This window comes from Crocodylus siamensis, chromosome 8 (genome assembly GCF_052110815.1).
Source record: "Crocodylus siamensis isolate JL-2025a chromosome 8, ASM5211081v1, whole genome shotgun sequence".
Classification (NCBI taxonomy): domain Eukaryota; kingdom Metazoa; phylum Chordata; order Crocodylia; family Crocodylidae; genus Crocodylus; species Crocodylus siamensis.
In genome coordinates, this window is record NC_143402.1 from 72,350,774 (window position 1) to 72,371,842 (window position 21,069).

General features: G+C 44.3%; 2 protein-coding genes across 7 annotated transcripts in view; one reads left to right on the plus strand and one right to left on the minus strand.

Moving 5' to 3' along the window:
* The first annotated feature begins 37 nt into the window (after positions 1-37).
* The window catches only part of SCPEP1 (serine carboxypeptidase 1), a 30,764-nt gene continuing 9,732 nt past the window's right edge, over positions 38-21,069 (plus strand). The window contains exons 1-10 of one of the 6 annotated variants that reach the window (XM_090061131.1): positions 38-178; positions 2,783-2,933; positions 3,889-4,024; positions 6,041-6,138; positions 8,807-9,001; positions 17,047-17,189; positions 17,946-18,035; positions 18,569-18,724; positions 19,233-19,307; positions 20,239-20,311. In XM_090061131.1, coding sequence (XP_089917257.1) covers positions 17,115-17,189; positions 17,946-18,035; positions 18,569-18,724; positions 19,233-19,307; positions 20,239-20,311 — 469 coding nt within the window. In that variant the 5' untranslated portion in view covers positions 38-178; positions 2,783-2,933; positions 3,889-4,024; ... (1 more) ...; positions 8,807-9,001; positions 17,047-17,114. Of the gene's footprint in view, positions 179-2,782; positions 2,934-3,888; positions 4,025-6,040; positions 6,340-8,806; positions 9,002-14,188; positions 14,267-14,773; positions 14,984-17,046; positions 17,190-17,945; positions 18,036-18,568; positions 18,725-19,232; positions 19,308-20,238; positions 20,312-21,069 lie in introns of those variants that run through there. The other 5 variants (XM_090061128.1, XM_090061130.1, XM_090061127.1 and 2 more) reach the window with 5 other exon arrangements.
* On the minus strand, positions 5,884-14,143 carry COIL (coilin). Its single transcript, XM_090061125.1, has 7 exons — positions 13,863-14,143; positions 10,058-11,240; positions 9,614-9,700; positions 8,620-8,667; positions 7,770-7,845; positions 6,696-6,784; positions 5,884-6,103 (listed from the first exon to the last, which is right to left on the minus strand). The coding sequence occupies exons 1-7, from the start codon at positions 14,114-14,116 to the stop codon at positions 6,014-6,016; spliced, it is 1,827 nt and encodes a 608-aa protein (XP_089917251.1). The 5' UTR covers positions 14,117-14,143; the 3' UTR covers positions 5,884-6,013.

The following is a 21,069-nucleotide window of genomic DNA, read 5'->3' on the forward strand; positions in this document are numbered from 1 at the left end:
ACTCGAGCGGCGCCGCGCCCCTCCCCCTCCGGGCCCGGCTGCGCCTCTGCTCCCCCGGGCGCTGGATCGGGGCCGCGGGCCGGCCCTCCGGAGCCAGCGGTGCCAGGCCGCGGTGCGGGGACCACCAGTGGCACGCACGGTTGTTTTAATCGCTTCACAGGACAAAAATTTGCTGGTGGTACGTCAGGCGGTGTCAGTTGGAAATCTGTCGGCGTTTGGGAATCGCTGCCTTAGGGCATCTGGAAGCAGGCCTGAGGCCAGGAAAATGTTGCTTGTTCTTCGAAAGCGCCAAGCTCTTGTCGGCGGCCGCAGGCGGGGGAGCGGCCGGAAAGCTCTGCTCCAACTAGAATTTCAGTGCTGCTTGTGTGGTGCCAAGCTGCTTCAGGCAGGGGAAGCGGCCTCGGTTTAGACCAGCAGCACAGCGCGAGCCAAGCGCGTGGCGCTTCCCCCCGTCCCATTTGACCGAGACACATTTTCTGTGCGCCGGCGTTTGGGCAATAGTCGGACGTCTTCGCACGCCCCAAATCCTACAAGCATCTCCAAGGAGGTTTGAAAGGTCGCTGACCAAACCTGGTAGCACAGCCAAGAGGCAGGGATGAGGGGCAAAAGAGTGACAAGGGGCATGGTACAGCAGCTCAGGGCCGGGGATGACCAGCCTTATCCATATTCTTGCCACCCGATGCATTTAGAGAGCATGAGTCAGATTCCCCTGAATCATATGCTTGGCTTAAAGATCGTGAGACCTATAAAAGAAAAAAATCAGCTTGTTTACAAAGCCACAGAAGCTCAAAACTTGCTTCTGTTAAGTGAGATTGCGGTGCACTTGCGTGACTGCATGTATTGCTAGTTTGAATTGGGCCAAGCAGAAGAACATCTACATGTGTTAGTAAAGATATCATGCCACTTTTTTCGGCACAAGTGGGCAAGATCTTTACAGGCCCCTTCAGGTTTCTGACCCCCCCCCCCCAAACAAGCTGTGCTCTAGCATCGCCCTGGGAGCGGCTCCACACCTGACTCAGGGGAAGGTAATCGCTTAGACACTCCTAAGAGCTCTTTATGGGAGGGATGAGCAAACTTGGCTAGATCAGAATAAAAATAGAAACCTCCACACCCAAAGTGAAGCTGTCGTTCTTTTTTTGCACGTGCTTCGTGTCCAGCTTGCAGGAGAAGTCAAGTTTTGCAGTGTGCCCAACTTGATTGTAACCGTAGAAAGTCTCTTGAGGGTCTGATCTCCTGAGCTGCTGGTTTGATTTCTAAACCAAAGAAAGGCACGGTATCACTTTGGGAGGTGGAGGCTGACCAGATTGGGCTCTGGGCTTGGCCACGTCTGCCTGCTTGCCATTCATGTCTGCGTTCACCTACTTCACCTTTGTTTCCTGATAGCAGCTGCTGTGTGTTCTTGAGTTTTCTATCTGCAAATGCAAACTATGACTAATACTATGTGTGGGGCTGAGTCTGCCTGAAAGTTAGGAGTGTTTTTCTTTCCAGGCAGTGGTCGAGTCCAATCATGTGCTTATAAAGTACCTGTTTTACCAGGGAGTGCATATCAAAATGGTCTTAACTTCCTCAGAGATAGAAGTCCAGACATTTCAGTGTTTAGCAAGAGAAACTACCAGTAACTCAAACGTATAATCTCTCTTACTATTCCATCAAAATCATTTCCGGGACAACTGGAATCTCATCTCTTGGCAAAGCTTTGGAAACTTCATCTTGGCAACAGTGCCTAAGTCTTGGTGATGGCATCAGACTGTAGAAACGGGGGTAGGTCAGTGTGTCACTCCAATGGTTCCCAAGTCGTTTTAGCTGCCTTTGATTTTGCAAAGGTCTTCAGTTGAAATGTTAGATGAGCTAACTGGCCTGAACTGTGGTTGACAGATGGGAACAAAGATGATCAACATCTATAAAGCTTTCATTTCTTCTTTTCCCCATAGGTGGGAGAGATGCCTTTTCCAAAGGGCTGGCTACATCTTAGTATCAGCTACTCCACCTTTCATGGGTTTGGCATCTTTGTGAGAGCATTCAGGATGCTACCAAGCATTTATGACATCTACCAATACAGGCCAAATAGGTTTAGAAATCGTTTTTTACCTTTTTGACTTTTGTGTCCGTGGTTGGGAATTCTCAGAAAGGTGGATTTAATTCTTTTACCTAGCTCCTTGCCTGTCTGAATGATCAAGTCCTTCTGCTTTGTAGATAAGACTTTCAGCTTTCAAAATAACCTACTTAAGGCTTCAGACCACAGCTCCCAGGCTACATCAACTCATCACTTGCAGTTCTGCACAGAAAATGTTAGTAATTTTTTAACTGCGTGCACTGGGTTTGTCTTTCGTGCAGTCATGGCTAATGCAACATATGCCCTGCTTGGCTGTAGCCTTTTCCTTTGGAAAGGGATGGTGTCTGCCACAATTCATATACAGTTTTGGGCATTAGTATAGCTCTGTTTAACACCAACTCTTTGCCTGGCTTCTAAGCTAGAGAGAACTGCTAAGTGATTATTAGGGATCCTGGTTTTCTCTGATTTAAAAAAAACACCCCAATTTCAGTTTTAAAAAAAATAACCCAAATCATATTTTTTCCATTGATTCAAATGAAACACCACTTGTATACAAGTGGCATTTCATTTTAATCACGGGAAAAATATGGATTTGGGGTTTTGGTTTTTTTTTAAACCAAAAATTAGGGATTTTTTTTTTATCAGAGAGGACCAAAATCCCTGGTGACTATTAAAAAAGATTTGAAGCTTAATTTATCAGAAAAGTGTTTTTGTTTTTTTTATAAACAGTTACCAAAGAAGCTACCATCTCTTCTTCATAACAAGCCTTGGGGATGTCCTTGTCTTTCTAAATTAGAGGCCAACCTTTCACTCAGATCTCACGTGTCCAAAGCATTGCTCGGAGTTATGCAGCTGAGTCACTTGGTACAGAAGGGAAGCTGTAAGTATCTATCTACAGAACATACATTATTGCTCTCTGCGCCTGGTTGAGTGAATACAAAGCAATACTTGCTTTGCCACTCCTCTCCCTGCCAGCTTTGCTCTTTTATTTTGGTTTTGGAACTTTTTCCCACTGTTTAGGTGATGTCTGGGATCTGACCCAGGATCTTAAATGACTCAAAATCCTTACAGACCTGTTAACTTGCCTGATACAAGATTATTTTGGCCTACACCTACTGAAATGAGGCAAAGTAATCTTGCCAAACTCCATCAAGCGACGCTACTAGTAACCTCACAAAGGAAGTCCCTATCCTGGTCTGGCAAGGTACTCTTGAGGAGGAACGCATTTTCTTCCCTGGTCCTTTGCCTCATTTGTTCCACAGGCCAGATCAACGACACTTACTGGCCAGGTCACTGTTTAACTTTTCTTTTATCTTCATCAATGAACGAGGCCCTGTGACTCCCGTGCACACCATCCAAACCTTGAATACAGAATTACAGGTATTTCTGTTGCACACACAAGTGTTTCCCAGGTGTTATTAAATTTCTCTTTACAATACCATGCAGTTGGAACATGGCTTTGCCCTCACCGTTGTCCCCCAACCCATCTGTACAGCTTGTTTCTGTAGTCTAGTAATGCTGGCTCCTATCCCCCTTCCCATGCAGCCTCGGAACAACAGGAAGGAAGGAAGCATGCCAGTGTCAATGTTGCTGTTCTTATTTCTGGTACCTGCCACCACAGATGAGTCAGCCCAATTGGGGTGGCTTTTCTGAGGGATGGAAAAAAGATGCACTCCATCCCACGCCACCACAGCAAATTTAAAGTTCCACAGCCCAAAGGTGCTTGCCTTTCTCAAAGGAAGCGTTAGTAAAACTTTTATGTGGATAAATAGAGCGTCCCCAAGATACTTTCTTGGAAACGTAATGCTTTTACTGAAACTTGTCTTTAATTTCAGAGTGAAGCAGAAAGCTAGCACAGGCACTGTCAGCTAGAAGGATAAGTTCGGCGTAACAGGAAGTAACTGAAAATAGGGGCTCTGAAATGAAGGCATCGGATGCCCCTAACAGTAAGCATTGCTACTAACTCTGGCTGTAAGTCTGTATTTAAGTTTTTTCATGAACAGTGAGTCTTAACCAGCACCCGGCAGAGCTCAGAAGTCCCTTTTAAGGGTGCTGTGGGGTACTGTGTAATAGTCATGCTGTTAGCTGTACAAACACCTATACATGATTCACAGGGTAAACCCAGATATTTGAAATGGGAATCCTTAGTGTCAAAAACATTATTCTGACCTGTGGTAGTCTTTCCGAGTTCCTTGCAATAGAATTGCACTATAATAAATATGTTCCTTCTTTGAAACGGAGTGCCACCAAATTCAGAAAAGCGATGGGGGGTGCCTTGAGTCTAAAAAGGTTGAGCGCCACAGAATTAGAGGGAGTTATAAGAGGCAAAAGATTCTTTGTGATCTTTACTTGGGCAACTTTGTAGTTGGGAGAGCTGTCAGACAACGTTCAGGAGTCAAGTGGTCTTCCTCAAGGCTCAGGAAATCATATGTGATGTTGCAAAGGCAAGCAAAGCTTGTATCAAGAATAATGGTAGATTTTATTTGTTCGTTAAAATTATACTAATTCCATGTAGCAGAATTTTATAAAATCAGATTACTTTAACTTCTATTGACCAAATTTAGAAAAAAGCAAGATACAAGCAAACTGCAGGTGTAGAACATTTTTAAAACACTGGTCATATAATCCAAGGTATTCAATATAAACATGTAAGCATAGTTTAAAACAAAGCCATAACTTAATCCCTTATAAACCTTGCATTAGCTTAACTGATATGGTCCAACTAAAAACAGTTTCATACTAATTTAATCTGTGCTGGTTGATGGTTTGTGTGGACTATAAAATTTTAAGTTTAAAGGAAAAAATTATGAACCGTTCTGTAACACTGCCATCTAATGGCCAAATAAAATTAGTCAAGACCTGTTTTAAAAATCCTCCTTTTGATCCAGGCAGACAAGATTCTTTGGGTGAATCTGATATCTTTTATAGACCAACTTAAATAAAAGATACCAGATTCACCCAAAGAACCTTGTCTGCCTATGTCCTTAGACCAACACAGCTACAACCTGCACTCCTTTTGATCCAAGCATTTTTACTGTTCCATTTTTAAACATCATCTGGGCATCCCACGAAGCTACTGAATGGAGACTTTAACACTTAAATTTGTAGTAAAAATGCATTCTTGGTCCAACAACTGTTATTCGGCAGTCATGAACAAGGTGACAGTAACCAGTGTTACTGGGAAGGTTCTTGGTGAAATCACATCTTAAAGAGAAAAGACAGCTTTGTGCTTAAAGCGCATCGACAGAAGAGGCAAGAGAACCGCTTTTAAAGCCCATACAAATCAACACCTTTTGAAGGCAGTATTGCCTGGGAGCAATTACTAGACACCTGGGTTCTATTCCTTGCTCTGCCCCAAGGTCCTCAACTTCACCATCTGCAGGAAGATGAAGGCACTTACCTATCACTCAGAATTGCAGAAACTTAACATGGATGAATGTTTTGGACATGTTCAGATGAAAAGAGCTATAGAAGTACAAAGTAATAGCACTGATATCAAGCTTTGCAGCAGTGGAGACAAAGAACATACTGAGAACTGTATCTTTTGGAAACTGAATGTGCAATGAATTCTGCAGATTTGTGTTCTGTTTAATTCTCTGTAGGGCAAGTTACTTTTGGATTATTGTTAGAAATGCTATAGCTCCACTACAGGAAGACTGTACTTCATGTCTTTGAGCCAGCGGTTCCTAAAAATGTGACTCTTGGTAGTAGAAAAGTTGCTGTACTGTTAAAATTGTATTTAAAGAGAGAGGTGCATATGTACTTTCCCATACTTAAATATCTCAGAATTCCCTATGCAAACTATATTTGAAGCTTTTCATTTAAAACAATTTCAGTTTTTAAAATCCTTTATTAAAAAAAGAAAACCAACAGTGAATTCAGCTGTCTTCAGAACCAACGCAGTACTTCACAAAACAGTCCTCTCGTTATATATACACCTAGGGAAAGTGAGTTCACATCTTAATTTTTTTCATTTTCTGTGCTCAGTTCAGTAGAAGACGACTCAACAATCAGTCTTGGCTCAATCAGTGCATCCCAGCTTTCTGTGACCTAAAAGAGACATGTACAAGATTGTGTGCGCAAAGGTATTGGTAATTTCTTCTCTAAATTTTGTCTAGACTTGTGCTAAGGAAATGTGAGTGCATAGCTGATTAGTACAAGAGCACTGCAGAACATGAGTTACAGTACAGAGAGCCGCATGGTTTATCTCAGCTCCCCGCTGCGAACATCCATGGAGTTCCACCATCAGCCCAGGGCCAACATGTATGGGGAGAGGGGAATATCAGGTGAGTAGATAAACTTATGACAACTGAAATGTGCTAGACATTATATTCTATTATACTAAGAATACTGAGCCTTTTAAAACATTTACTGCTGAGCATGTTCTGAGTATATACACTTTCTGCCAGTGTAGCTATCAAATCTGATTTTAATGGTTGATGTTATTCTGTTACAAGCATCACTACTGATTTTTAGTTAGCAGTGTATTCGTAGTTTCCCTTGTTTTAATCAAGCCGTATCGCAAACAGAAAGCTCCTGTAAACAAATTCGCTTCTCAGCTGCTGCAAACAGTGCCATAAAAGTAGTAAGACTTCACTTGTGCAGAGAACAGTGCTAAGCAGTTTTAAGAACATCCACACACCTTTGTTTCTTGAGAAACAGCATACTCTATTGTTTCGGCTCCATCTGCAGACTGGTACACCAGATCAAACTTTCCTGGCTCTTTAACCACTTGAGCAAGATAGGGTGAAGGGGGAGGAAAAAAGTCATTTATTACCGTTTTCCACAAGCATTCTGCAGCTGGTCAAGTTCCCATATTAAATCTGCTTTACATGTTACAAAAAAAACCTCAACATTAATTTAATCCTCTATAGTTTAAATTAAGCATGTCAGTAGTCCCATATGCTACTGTATTTATGCTACTGTCATGCGCTGCCACCTTACTCTGAACTTTGACACACTTTAATTATTTGAGGTGAGACAGATTTGTCATGGTTCAGTTACAACATTAAGCACGTTTACACCAATAGTGCAATTAATGATCAGAGATCAGTCACCCAGTTCTGTTAGCTAAGGGCATACCATAAAATCCACCAAGGGAGTCAAGATTTGCTAATGATACTATTAACTTTCTATAGAAAGTAGAAAGAAAGAGTGTGTTGAACTCAAGGCTGCAGGTGTGGTAACACACAACTGCTGGTTAAAATGGCAATAACCATTCAGGCATCCAAAATGTCAGGGGTCTGCATGATCTCATAGCATATCAGGATTCAGCTCTGCACCTAATGAAAGTCAGTGGCAAAACTGCTGCTACCTTCAATAAGGAGAGGATTGGGGTCTAACATTCCCTCTATTCACATGCCCATTTCTATTCCACATAACCCTTCAAATCTTTCAGACACCAAAGCAAAGCAGTTCCAACAGGACGCAAATTTACGCTCTCTCACTGGACTGCACAACTCTGTGGCCTTTGCATTTAGGCCACATCTGTCAAGCATCCAAATCTACTTGGCAATGCAGACAATCAACCTAAAGACACCCACAAATGCCACAAATTTTCTGTACGTAACATTACGATGTGGGCAACCTAAGAATATTAGAAGTAATGCTGAGAGAGGAATGTGCCCAGAAATGTTTAAATATTTGTCATGCTTAGTTTTACTGTTGTGGTAAACCTATTTTAGACATTTACGTACTCAAGGGTTGAGATACATACACTTGTTCGATGAAGATGAAAGAATCTCAATCTCTATCTGTTTGCTTTCAGCATTCCAACTGACTATTTTTCCTTCCTTCAAAAAAAGACAAGAAAAGGGTCAAATCTGCTGTGCTTCTACCTAGCACAAGTATCATAGATTTCATAGACATTAGGGCTGGAAGGGACCTCGGAAGATCATCAAGTCCAGCCCCCTGCCCCAGGGACAGGAAGTCAGCTGGGGTCAGAGGATCCCAGCAAGATAAGCAGCCAATTTACTCTTGAAGGTGTTCAATGTAGGTGCCTGAACCAACTCCAGTGGTTCAAGTATCCTCATAGGCTTAAACACAATTACAGCAAATATTTCCAATTTGATAAATTCCTCTGACTGATGAAAAAGCAAGGAAAAATATTTAACAATTAACTTAAGACAAACTGCAGCTAGTGCTACAGATCACCCATGAAATTCTTATTGTGATAGTCCCAGAAGTTTTATCAGCAGTTAGCTATAAATCAAAGTATTTGAAACTGCTGCAAAAGGTGGTGGGGGGGTGGTTTCTAATTCCACAAAGTTGTCTCAACAACTTCACAACGTCTGTTTTGTCGTTTAGCTTATACACCTTTTCTACCTGGAAGCTTGAAATTCTTCATCATGCCTTGGTATTCCTAAAAGGGAACTATTTGATGTTTTGACTGGCTTTTTCACATTTTAAGTTTTATTAATGAATGCATTGGAAGTAAGCTGCGTACAGACAGGGAAGCTAGTGGAAAACATAAAGTGCTCAGAAATTTAAAATATTTATTTACAATTCATCCAAGATTGTTTTACCCAATACAGGACTATACATGGATTAAAAAAAAGCAACGATACCTTGTAGTCTGATACTTCTGGTGTGTAATTTTCAGTTAATTCCAAACACTGTTAAAAGAAAAATACAAATCAAAAGTAGCATCTATCACTCCTGACACCTGCCGGACCTAGACCTGACTATCAGAGTGAACTAGATAAAATATGTACATCCTGCTTCCAGATCCTGACTTCTGCCCTCTGGTCCCAGGTAGTCTTCCATGACTGACTGCAGCAGGGTATCTGCATTCAGCTCATGCCTCCAAGAGAGATCCCTGGAGAGGACTTCAGCTTTTTCATCAGCAATTCCCTACCAATCCACTTTGATTCTGAAGTGGAGTAACATCATTTTTGCAGGAAGTAAGGCAACAACATGAGACTGAGCAACAACAGGCAAGAAAGACAGGTAAGAGGATTTTCATTGTCTGCAGTATCTAGCCTGACACTGACTCTGAGAGTGGGTGGAAAAGAGGCATTTCTTTTGGGAGTCCTTGTTTATATCTTAACACTGGATTTTCCAGCACGGAGAGAGAGATCCTGGAAAAGATCAGACAAGTCAACTTAATTATTAGAGGTCTGACTCAGATGCTATGAGGAAAAATGAAGTTTGGCTGATTAAGCTAAGAATTCCCATTGACATTTCCCATTGAAATTGAATTCCCAATGAAGAGCATGGCATTTTTTATTTTTTTTTTATTTTTTTACTTGTCCTGTAATTCCATTAAAACCATGATGCACTAGCTCAAAGACTTTTTTTCTAAAATCAAGATGATAACTGAATCCGTTTCAGACTTACAAATTACACATCTCAAGGTTATCTGTATAGCAGGGAGAAAGTCAATGTGTGTTTCTATTTCTAGAATAAAAGTCCCAAAATGATACAACTCTTGAAAGCAAGCTTTTGGGTGTCAGCCTAAGCTACTGGTATCTATCTTTTCTCTACAAAACTATATTATATTGGCACAATTGAAAGTTTTGAGGCACAAAAGTAACATTATGTGTTTTAAGACTTCCTTACCTTGAACGCAATTTTTTCCCCTATTTGTGGTGGGGCAGCTAATAGAGGTAATACACTATAGTCCCTCTTTGGAACCTCCACTGGATTCTGTGAAACAAATGTTAAACCCAAAGATTTAATCACTGCACTAACAAAACCACCAGGCAGTATTAATGCTGTAGATGTAATTTCCCCCCTCACCCCAATTTCTTTCCATTCCTACTGCACTTGCACCAGCACCTGAACCAAGCGGTATGGTGCAAGCTCTCTGCTTAAGTTTGCAAAATAATATTGTTCTAACACTTGTTTAGAACACAGATCAGCCACACTTCACTGAACGAACCAGATGTTCACAGTTATCCCACACCCGAGTCTTCTTGGCCCTCCAGTTACTAACATTTTTTTAAAATCATCCAAGAAACACATGATACGAACTTAAATATGCAACATGGATGAAAAACTTACCTGAATAATAGCTGAAGTGTTTGTCACCACTTCATTTAGCTGCTGTTGTTTCTGGCTTTCATTGCTGTAGTTATAGAAGAAACTACTGTTTTCTCCTCTCCCACGGCCTCGGCCCCTGAACCCTCCACGATACCCACGGCCACGAGACCCTCGCCAGAAGTAGTTATCCTCTCCTCTTCCTCGCCCCCTCCCAAAACTGCCGGGGCTTGCGGCTGGTCCCTGAAGGCTAATCTGTGACCAATTAGCATCATTTTTTACTAAGGAATTATTTAATCCAACTGTTGCTATGGACTTTTTAATGACAAGGGTATCTGAATCAGAACTCTTAGATTCTGTAAGAGAGGTCTTTGCTTTGGGGGCCCTTGCAACATCATTTTCTACGGTGGTTGAATTATTAGGTGGTGACTTCTTCTTTGAGTTACTGCTTTGCTCCTCCTCTGTACTGGAGTCAGATTCTGAACTGGAGGATGGGGATTTAGCTTTTTTACTAACTGCAGTCTTAGGGGAGTTTTCCTCTTTAGACTTGGCAGTAACTTTGCTAGTAGCAACAGTTTTCGCAGCAGAACTTGCAGCAACTTGGCATCTCTCTTTGTGTTGCATTGCTGCTGCGGACTTGTGTGAGAATTTATCCTGCTTTGCATCAGTTTCACTGTCCGTGTCAGACAAGCTGGAGGAGTCGGAATCAGAGGTCCCCTCCCTCTCTTTGCTGGACTGCATGGCATTTTTTACTGCGCTGTTTTTACTCTGACACAGAGGGATGCTGTGGTTCAGCCGTCCTAAATCAGACTTTGTTGCAACAGCCTTTGTTGTCTTCTGCTTTGCATTCTTCTTAGTCTCCAGCTCCTTCTTCCTTTCTGACTTTTTAAGAGTTTTAGATTGATCAGTAGCGCTGTCCTTGCATTCTGCTCTTCCATCTCTTCTGTTCAACTCTTTCTTTTTCTTTCGGTTCTTGGACTTCTTTGGATAATTCCCAGCATCTTCTGTATTCTCATCCTTACAAGCAGCATGTTCAGAGCTCCGTTTAGTCGTCATCTTTTTCCTTGTGGGTCTGTCATCTTCACTTGTTGTTTCTTCCTCCTCCTCCAGCTTTTGCCTGTGCCTCTTTCTGACTTTCCTTGATGAATAAACGAAGCCATTACTGTCCTCATTATAACCCTCTGCAGTTACCTCTTCCAATTTAACTCTGTCAAAAGGACAAAGAGAACCCAGGATTCAGTATAATTATCACATAAACGTCTATACCTTTTTCAGAGTGACCATATGTGTAATAACCCCTCATTGCAATGATACTCATGCATTAACTAAAGGAAGTGTTTCACCTCAGTTGAGAGTTGCACCTAAAAAACCCACCACATGGTACCAGGAATCAAAACCTGCAGTGAAACAGCCTCTCTGGTGGGAGAATATAGCTGATGCTGCAGCATCTCCCTGTCAGAAGAGATCTGTGTACCACAGCATAGAGATCAAGAAGAAGGGAGCTCAAGGGGAAGCAGGCAGGGGCTACAGGCTGCACCCTCTGCCTGTGTCAGCTGAGCTCTTTGTCCTGTATTCCCAGACTTCCTGTAATCATTCCTGCCTAGATGAGATGCTTGAGGCTTTCCTGGTTGTTGGTTTTTTCCAGGCCTTTCTCCAAAACTTGAGGCCAGCGGGGTCCAACCCTTTTGGCAGGTGCACCGCTCCAATTCTCATCCCCTGCTTGCTCTGCTTTCTACTCCCTACCCTATCCAGCTGCTGCTGTGTTGCCTGTCCCCTTCCTGATCCGCCATGTACCACACACTGGCCCCTGCTACACGTTACGTACACTCCGCAATTAACTAGTGAATCACACAATACATTTAGACCGACCACACGTACAAAGTAAGACTGGCCATAAGTGGAAAGTACTTGTATCACACAATTAACTGGCTAATTGTGCAATAAATTTAGACCAAACACATGTACTTATCACACAATAAAAATGACTATAAAAAGAGCCAACCAGCTATAAAATTAGTGTTTGAGAGTGTGCAACAACCCTATAGCTGGTTTCTATCCAGCTTTAATTTGAACATCTTAATCTAAAGCATCTTACCCTCTAAGCAAAGAGGGCATGGAGAAAGGAAAAGGAAAGGAATCCCAGCATACAGCTTATAGAAAGGCTGTCCCCTGTAAAAAGACCTGCAATTTTGCAGACAGATCTGTGGCTCAAGGATTGGACTCAAGTCACCTCAAGACCCATCAATGAGCCATAGTGCAGATCATTCCTGAACTGAAGGATTGCTGATATCAATTAATTTGAATGTGTAACAAGGCCTACAGACCACACACCACCTGCAAATACTTCCTCAGCTTGACAAAGGGAGTTTATACCCGAAAGCTTGCAAAGAAGAATTTTTCCAACTATTGAAGTTGGTCTAATAAAAGATACCTAATTCACCCAAAGAACCTTGTCTGCTTATGTCCTTAGACAAACACAGCTACAACCTACACCCCTGTGCTACTTATGGCACCCACGCTGCAAGTTGACCACTCCTGCTCTAGACTTGAGCCAGGATCCTAAGAGACACCTCTCAAAACTGACCTCCCTGGACAAGAACGAGGGGTCACAAAATGAAACTAGTAGGCAGTAAGTTGAAAATTAGTAAGTGAAAACTAACAAAAGGAGGTTCTTTTTCATGTAGCCTGTCACTGAAGGGTGAACCTTACTGCCACCAGATGCAGTGGACGCTGACAGCCAGATTTCAGAAGGGAGGGACATATTCGTTACCAACAAATGCAAGGTATTCCACCTTGGTGGAAAAAATCTGCAGCGCGCTTATAGGCGCGGCAGTGCTACACTCACTAGCACCATGTCCAAAAGAGTCTTGTGGGTCATGATTGACCACAAGATGAATATGAGCCACGAATGCGATGTGGCAGCTGGTAAAGCAAACCAAACTCTGGCTTGTATCCATAGATGCTTCTCAAGTAAATCCCAGGATGTCATCCTCCCACTGTACTCGGCCTTGGTGAGGCCGCAGCTGGAGTACCGCATCCAGGTCTGGGCTCCACAATTCAGGAAGGATGTGGAGAAGCTTGAGAGAGTCAAGAGGACAGCCACACACATGATCAGAGGGCAGGAGAACAGGCCTTATGAAGAGAGGCTGAGAGCCCTGGGACTCTTCAGCCCGGAGAAGTGTAGGCTCGGGGGGACCTGGTGGCTGCCTATAAGTACATGAGGGGTGAGCACCAGGATCTGGGGGAACGCCTGTTCAGCAGAGCGCCCCAAGGGATGACAAGGACCAATGGTCACAAACTCCTGCAAGACCATTTCAGGCTGGACATAAGGAAGACCTTCTTTACTGTCCAAGCCCCCAAGGCCTGGGACAGACTGCCACCAAAGGTGCAGTCTAGACTCCTTTAAGAAGCGTTTGGACCCCTATCTTGCTGGGATCCTTGGATCCCTGGGGCAGGGGGCTGGACTCGATCTCCCAAGGTCCCTTCCAGCCCTAACGTCTATGAAATCCATGAAATCTTTCTGGAGAAAAGGCACAGTCGCTATCAAGCAGGGGAGCGAGGGGCACTGCCTCCAAGTCCCAACCTCCTCGACCTTAAATGCTGGAGGCTGCAGGACAGAAGGGGGGATACCCTGATCATGCCTAATTCACCCTCCCTTTCGGCATCTGCTCTCTGCGACCCTGTGCCGAAAGATGGGGGGGCTTAGGTTCACCACAAAATACTCCCCCCTCCCCAACACCACGAAGCACTATGTGCCTCCCTTGCTGCCCCAGTCTTGCCCGCCGCGGACAACCGGGGAGCGAGCAGGAGGCGCGGGGCGGGCACGCACCGCAGGCAGTCGTTGTCGCGCACCACACGGGCGCTCTCGGTGGGCGGCAGCAGCGCCCCGTCCAGGAAGAGGCTGATCCGCGCTCGGCGGCTGAAGCCGAACTTGTCGCGCACGAGGCTGGCCAAGTCGGTGACGAGACGCGCCTGGCCGGGCTCCAGCAGCAGCCAGCAGCGCGCGCAGCCCGGGCTCCGCGGCGGCGGGAAGTCGAAGTGCAGCAGCAGCCGCTTCGCGTCTGCCCCGAAGGCCGCCGCCATCTTGGGGAAGGCGGCTACGGCGCGGCGCAAGGGACAAACCGCGCCGGACGCGCTCGCCCCGCCCCGCCCCGCCCCGCCCGCGTGCTCACACCAGCGCCATGGAGCCGCGGCTGCTGCTGCTCCTGCTGCTGCTGCTCGCCCTGGGGTCAGGTAGGCGCCCCGCTCCCTTGTCAGCCCCCCACGACACACCCTGCAGAGCAATAAATAACTATCACATGTTGAACCCGATTTTAGGGCGTTCAGCAAAACGATGAGATGTTGAATCCGATTTCTAGACGAGTCCCGTGGGTTTGGCTTTTTTAAATGCACCACTCCTTGCCGACCTAACGACTCACGCGTGCCAGCCCATCCTAGAGGTGGCAGCTCTCTCCCCAGTCCTTTATTCCCGGCTCCTTGTTCCCAGGCCCGGTCTGGGCTCCGTCAGTTTGGGGCGAGATGTTTCACGCGGGTCCGGGACGGGCTGCCCCGTAGGGCCTCCTCGGGCCGGCGACGCACCGGGCCCGAAACGTCCTCACTCGGAACCGATTTTCCCGTAGGAACGATGTTACGAGTCAGCGTATAAAGGTTATTTATAAATTTATAAACGTTACGCGTCAATTTATAAAGGTCGTAAGTGCCATTCGTTGCAACTCAAAACGTCGAGGATTGCCTGTGTTCCTGCGTCCCAGTTCCTTGTTCCCAGGTCCAGTCTCAGCTCTTTCAGTTCGAGGTAACCTGTTTCACGCCGGTTTGGGGGCTGCCAGTGGCCAAGCCATGCCCTGCTCCGATGGACCAGGAGCGTCCTGCAGAGGTGTGGTTTGGGGGGACCCGAAAAGGATTTTGCCCCATGAGCCCAGCCTCATCTCAGCTCTCTCTTCAGGGCTCTAGGTACTTGCTGCATGGTATTATTTTCTATTTTTATTAGTAAAGATACATTTTTGACGAAATTTGAACTCTTCAGCCTGTCTAATTCATTGCTGACAGCTTTTAATTGTATGAAGATCAGATTTGAAAAAGGAACCAGGAACTGGGAATAAGGAACCGATTTCAGCTTGTGAGTTCCTCGTGGAGCTGTGGAGGCTGTTGATAAAATAAGTGGAGGGGCAATGTTGTTGTCTCGTGTCAGCTATCGTCTCCTTGCACAAGCGGCTTTAGCTGTAGTGTCTCACAGTTGTTGTGAGTTGCGACACTAGTGACCTGTCTGAGCCCATAGGTCTACGGTGGGGCCGCAGAGGTGGTGGCTTATGAGCTGTGAATTGGCAGTCCCTTGTTTCAACTGCTCTGAGTCGCTGTAAGCCGTGGGACAGGCCAACACCGAGGCATCTAAATAAGCTAAAGGCTGGTGAAAATGAAGGGTCCAGGCTGCACTTCTGCTTTCAGAAGTGGAGGGGAGGAGTCCAGCTAATTAGCTACAAATATACCTTCGAGATGCACCAAGGTTGATCTGAAGCAGCTGCAGGATTAATTGCAAAGAATTCTGCTTGAAAACCAATAGATAATTTGGGTTTAGGACCACATTTATTCCTCAAAATAAGTTAATAGATTTATGGGAGGTGCTTTAGCTTGCTAAATTTTCACCCTGCCACCATCTTCTGATCTGGGCTCTGTTGCTCCTGGATGTTTCAGCATCCATGACCCAAACTTCCTGATCCTAAGCAATAAGGTTCCCCTGGAGTGCAGCGGACTGACACCAACTCCCCGAGGTAGATCCTGCACCCACCTGCCTGCAGTTTTCAGGAGAAGGTTATGGATCTGATTGCTGGATCAGGTGTTCTGGGCTGACTGTCCCAGTACTGGTGTGTGGTGGAGGTTGCTCCTGGATTGGAAAGCGGTGATTCTGTAGTTCCCTTCTACTGAGCATAAGATATTGTATTTTTGAGGCGGGAGCATGCCAGTCCGAAAAGTCTGTCAATGACGGCGTAATGCAGATGTTGGGGGTAGCTTTATTTTTGTGATCATGGGATGGGATGAACTGAACTACATCTGTTTTTGGCAGTAAGAAGAAATGGAAAGTCTTGATGCTGTAATGTGGCTCACAGACATTTTTCAGGACACATGAGAGCTAAAGACGACGCAGCTAAACTAATGATGTGTATAAGAACATTCTGGAGACCGCCTCCAAGTAACCCTTCCTCTGCTTGCAAGGTTTTCCAGGCGTCCTGGATAGATAACGCTGCCAGTGGAATGTAGGCTGGTTCAAGGCCACAGTTACTGCTGCTCTTTGCAGCAAAAATATCTTCCCCCAGAAATCTCTATTTAGTCTAAAATAGGTGGTATTTTTCCAAGTACTGTCCTCCATGGTCTCTCTAATGCTGTTTCTCAGTTGGGGAGCCTTCCTCAGTGCTTATTTCTGTGTTTGAGGTAAGGGACTGTGACATCAGGGGTCTGATCCTTGGAATGAATCTCAATTTCTACGCCATGGGTGATTCAGTCCTTATACTGGTTTTGCTGGTCTTTAGGTGAGGTCCTTAGTGCGTTGTCAGTTGGCTTTTCTTACAGCCCATCTACCCTAAAGTTATCATATTTGGGGATCTCAACATGAGTTGGTTTTGTTAGAGGGAGAGAGACCAAACTGTTACGCCTTCTGAGTGAAATCCTGGCCCTGCTGAATAGAGTGGGGGTTGTGCCACTGCCTTCAGTAGAGCTGGGATTTCATCCTGATCTTCAGAAGTGCTAACCACGTCCTCACTAGAAACATTTACTCCAGCAATAGGACGAGGCATAGGTCACAGTTACGTGATCAAACAGGTAAGCGCATGCCTCATTTAATTCATGAAGACCTAATGGTCTCAACATTGTTTTGAATATAGTCTGACCCTAGATATTTTATTCAGTGCCAAAACCTTTTTTTGTAATTACTGCACCCAAATTTAACATTGTAATACATCTTGGTTAAAGCCATACCAAATGTTTTGTATGGCTTAGCTGAATATTTTTCCTTTTTCTTTTAGGTGCCATTTTAAAACGATCAGAATCCAAAGAAGCATGGGGATATGTACAAGTTAGAAATAATGCACACATGTTCTGGTGGTTGTACTATGCAAGCAACCCTACCAAAAACTTCACAGAACTACCTCTCATCATGTGGCTGCAGGTAAGTGGTTGTGGAAGATGCTTTCAAAGGCATCTTATTTTCATTTTTGCACATACAAATCTACTGATCAGCCATCATCTTCTGGTAATTCAGAAGTAGCATTCTGCATTTTCCAAGTAGTTTTCTGTGTCCGGTTCCTGGCTAATGAGCTAGGCTTTTAGGTTAGGAAAAAATAATTAAAATGTTATGCAAATATGTGAGTGACTGGGATGCTTGCACCTGCTCACCAAAATTGTATTGCAGCAACAGAGGAAGTTTGTTATTTTTTTGTAGCGTGATAGTGCCTTCTATGCGAGACACTGCCAAATGAAATGATGGCTCTTGCCCTGAGAAGCTTATATTGAAAGTAAGGCTTGGAGACCTTGGATACAGAGGATTAGAGGCTGAGACAACTTTTTATATGGAGTGGGGAATGCTGAACATGTTGAGAACTAACTATTCGCAGTGCACCAGTTTGGTAGCTGACTCTTCCACACCATCCTGCGTAGAAGTGACTTCCTCTCTGGATGGAAACAAAAGCTTCAGAGCTCTGTCTGCAAAGTAGAAGGTTCCTCTGTGTTTTCATTAATTGGTGACTGATTCCCTTTCTGAATTCCGTTCACAAATAGCACGTGTATATAATTAAGGGAGATGGGTGGAGAGGGGACTTTGTATTTTAGCATGCAGTGCAGAAACTATTCCTGTTGAGTGACCATATTCCATTAGTTTACCGTGATTTCTCCAGATTTTAACTTCCTTGTTCTTTTCACTCCATAGGGAGGTCCAGGAGCTTCAGGCTGTGGATTTGGGAACTTTGAAGAAATTGGTCCCTTAAATACCAAACTGAAACCAAGAAACACAACCTGGGTATGATGGAAAGCTTATGATTGGGATAATCTCAGCTTTTTATTTATTGACTCATAGATATGATATGACAAATAACTGACTGAGACAAAAACACCCCAAGAAATACGTTCATCTTAAATTCAGCCATCCCTAGGAGCAGAATCTTTCTTTTAGTTGTGCTCGAGTCCACAGACCTGCTTGAATCATCATTCCTCAGGTGTTTGCAGTACTTACTTGTTTGGCTTTAAATGCTGCACCCCTAAAACGCTGCAGCTTGAAAAACAGCTGCCAGGAAAACCCAACTGAGAGCTTCAGTATAGGCATATTCATTGATTTTGGTGGAGAAAATGTGGTTGGATGAATTATCTGTTGCAAACATCTGGGCTTAAAATTAAGGGAAACATGGAAAGATATTATTTCAGTCCATGGCTTTATACAACAGACATAAGCTGTGTCTGGACATCTGCAAATTTCTTAGAGCACCCTTGAGGCCCTGCTGGGAGGGGGCAACTGAAATGAGACTGCATTACAATCCTCTTTCTTGGCTGCTGTAGTTGCAGGCAGCCAGCATACTGTTTGTCGATAACCCCGTTGGCTCTGGATTCAGTTATGCAAATGACAGCAGTGCATTTGCAAAAGATGTCGCCACTGTCGCTTCTGATATGCTGGTGCTGCTTAAAGAATTCTTCAAGAGTAAGACAGAATTCCAGGTAAGGGACTTCTAACTTTGGTTTAATAGCATTAGAAGAGAATGCAGTGTCAATCCAGGTTTCAAAGAGAGAGCATTTGCTGCAGTGTGATGGGAGGAGTTGCAGGTGTAATTAGTGACCCCCCCTTCCCCTCCACAAATGTAAAAGTGGAATTAGTTGTTTGTGACGGCCATTTCAGCTATATTTATTTCTGTTGCTGTCTTTGGCTCCAGCTGTATGTCCAGGAGGGCAGATTCCTGTGTCCATATGGACTCTGGGCATAGATTATTGATTGATTGATTGTTTATTTGATTTCTGTCCTGCCTTATCCAATAGGCTCATCAGATCAGAGCCTTCTTGGTTACAAAAATGAAAACCAATTTCTCCAAAAGTCACATTCCATGACTCCAGATATTCAGTGCTTTGGGTGACGACTACCTGAGGTTTGGGTTTTGTGGGTGGCAGAAGGTGGGTAGGACATGTGTTGTGCTTGGTGCCTAACATCCTTGCTGTGTGGCTTCTCCTTCAGACTCTTCCATTCTACATCTTCTCAGAATCATATGGAGGCAAAATGACAGCTGCCATTGCCTTAGAGCTGCATAAGGTAAAGTGTATCCTTGCCTCTGTAAGATGCCACTTTGCCCACATGTCTACCAAAGTGTCACTGTTTTACAAAAAGTCTAATGCTGGATTTGAGCTGGGCTTTTTTGAGCAGCACCTTTGATTTGCTGTTGTAAGAAGCCTTTTTCCCCCTTCATTTACTGTCAGAGAGAAAGCTCTTAGTCCATCTAAGACATGATTAACCATAAAGTAACTTGGTACCCTGGCAGTCAAGGCACATGCAGAATCCAGGTAGTCTTGTGGGAGATGGGGCGGGGGGTGGCGTTCAGAGGCTTGAAGAGCTACTAGGTGTTTAGTTCCCATTGGAAGTCAATGGGAGTTGACCATTTCATCCCCACCCTTGGACTCTGTCCTGCAAATTTTGTAACCCCAAATCTGTTTCCTGAATTGGATAATTTAACAAATGGGTATCTTGCCCTTCCCAAGGGACAGTGTATTCAAACCACACTAGGAACACCTGTGGAGGTTGTTGAAATGGTCAGCTTATTCTCACAGATTTGAACTACTCCAAAGATTTTGCGAGCTTTGTAAAGCATACCAAGTGCCCTGAACTGGCACTTGTGTATATAGTGCATGCAGAAACACAAATTGCAATGTGAGCATTTCCTTCCCTTTCTTTCCTCCATATCCAGCATAGCCAAACCAGAAGCAGAGTGTGCTCTTCTAGGAGCTGGGATGTACTGTCAGTCATCTGGGGTGCAAATAGGCTTTCGTCATCCTTCATTTCTGATGTCGTCCCTTGAAGTTAGTTAAAATGTGGGAGGAGGAGAGGGCGTTTCTTGTAACACCAGGACACTTCTGCTTATTTTTGCATTTGGAAATCTCTCTCTGCTACTTAAGATCTGGTGCTTAGCACCTTTCCTTAACTCACTAATGTGCATACTAATTCCTCTTTCTTTCATGTGTTTCTAAAGGCAATTCATGCTGGAAGCATAAAGTGCAATTTCAGTGGTGCTGCCCTGGGGGATTCCTGGATTTCTCCCTTAGGTAGGTTCATAGAGTTGGATAACCTCCTATATCTATTGGTATATATGGTCTGTCCCTGCTTTAAATGACTGCAAAAAAACAGATCTTAGTAAAGCTGTGTTGATATTCCAGGGAGCTGTGATGCAAACTGACTGTCTTTTAGTAAGTGTCATAATTTCACATTTCTGTAGTAGTAACAAGCACGCATGCGTTCACATAAGCAGATGGCAGAGGGTGCCCCTAAATCTCTTTGATACAAGAGTGCTTCAGCTAAAGTGAAGTCACAGTGATTCACAAGGCCACAACTGATTCCCAAATGATGGTGCAGTGGAGGAGACCTGGCCTCTGCCTGCTGTGATCTGGTATTCTTGATGATCTGAGAACCACTGACTTGCAGCTTCTCTATCTTAAGATGCCCAGTGTGAGACTTCTCAGTCCTGACTTTCTCTGCAGGCTGAAGGACCCCTCTCCCACTGCAGCTGGTGCTCAGCAGCTGGGCACTAGAGCTCTGTTCATTCTTGAAGAGTCTGGCAACTAAGTACATTTAAAAACAAAATGGCAGGTGGGAAAATGCCAGCTTTCCAGCCTCTCCAGATGGAGAGTTGTATATCAGGAGAATCCGTGTTTCTAAATTTCAGCAATGCCTGTCTTTTTTAAAACGGTTGTTTCCCATATACCATTAAAATGAGAATCCACCAGGTGATTAGCTGAACAGCTGGGGTAACTTTGCCCTTGGGGAGGAAGAGGGAGAGAGGAAAGACCAAGTCAAAGGACTTCCA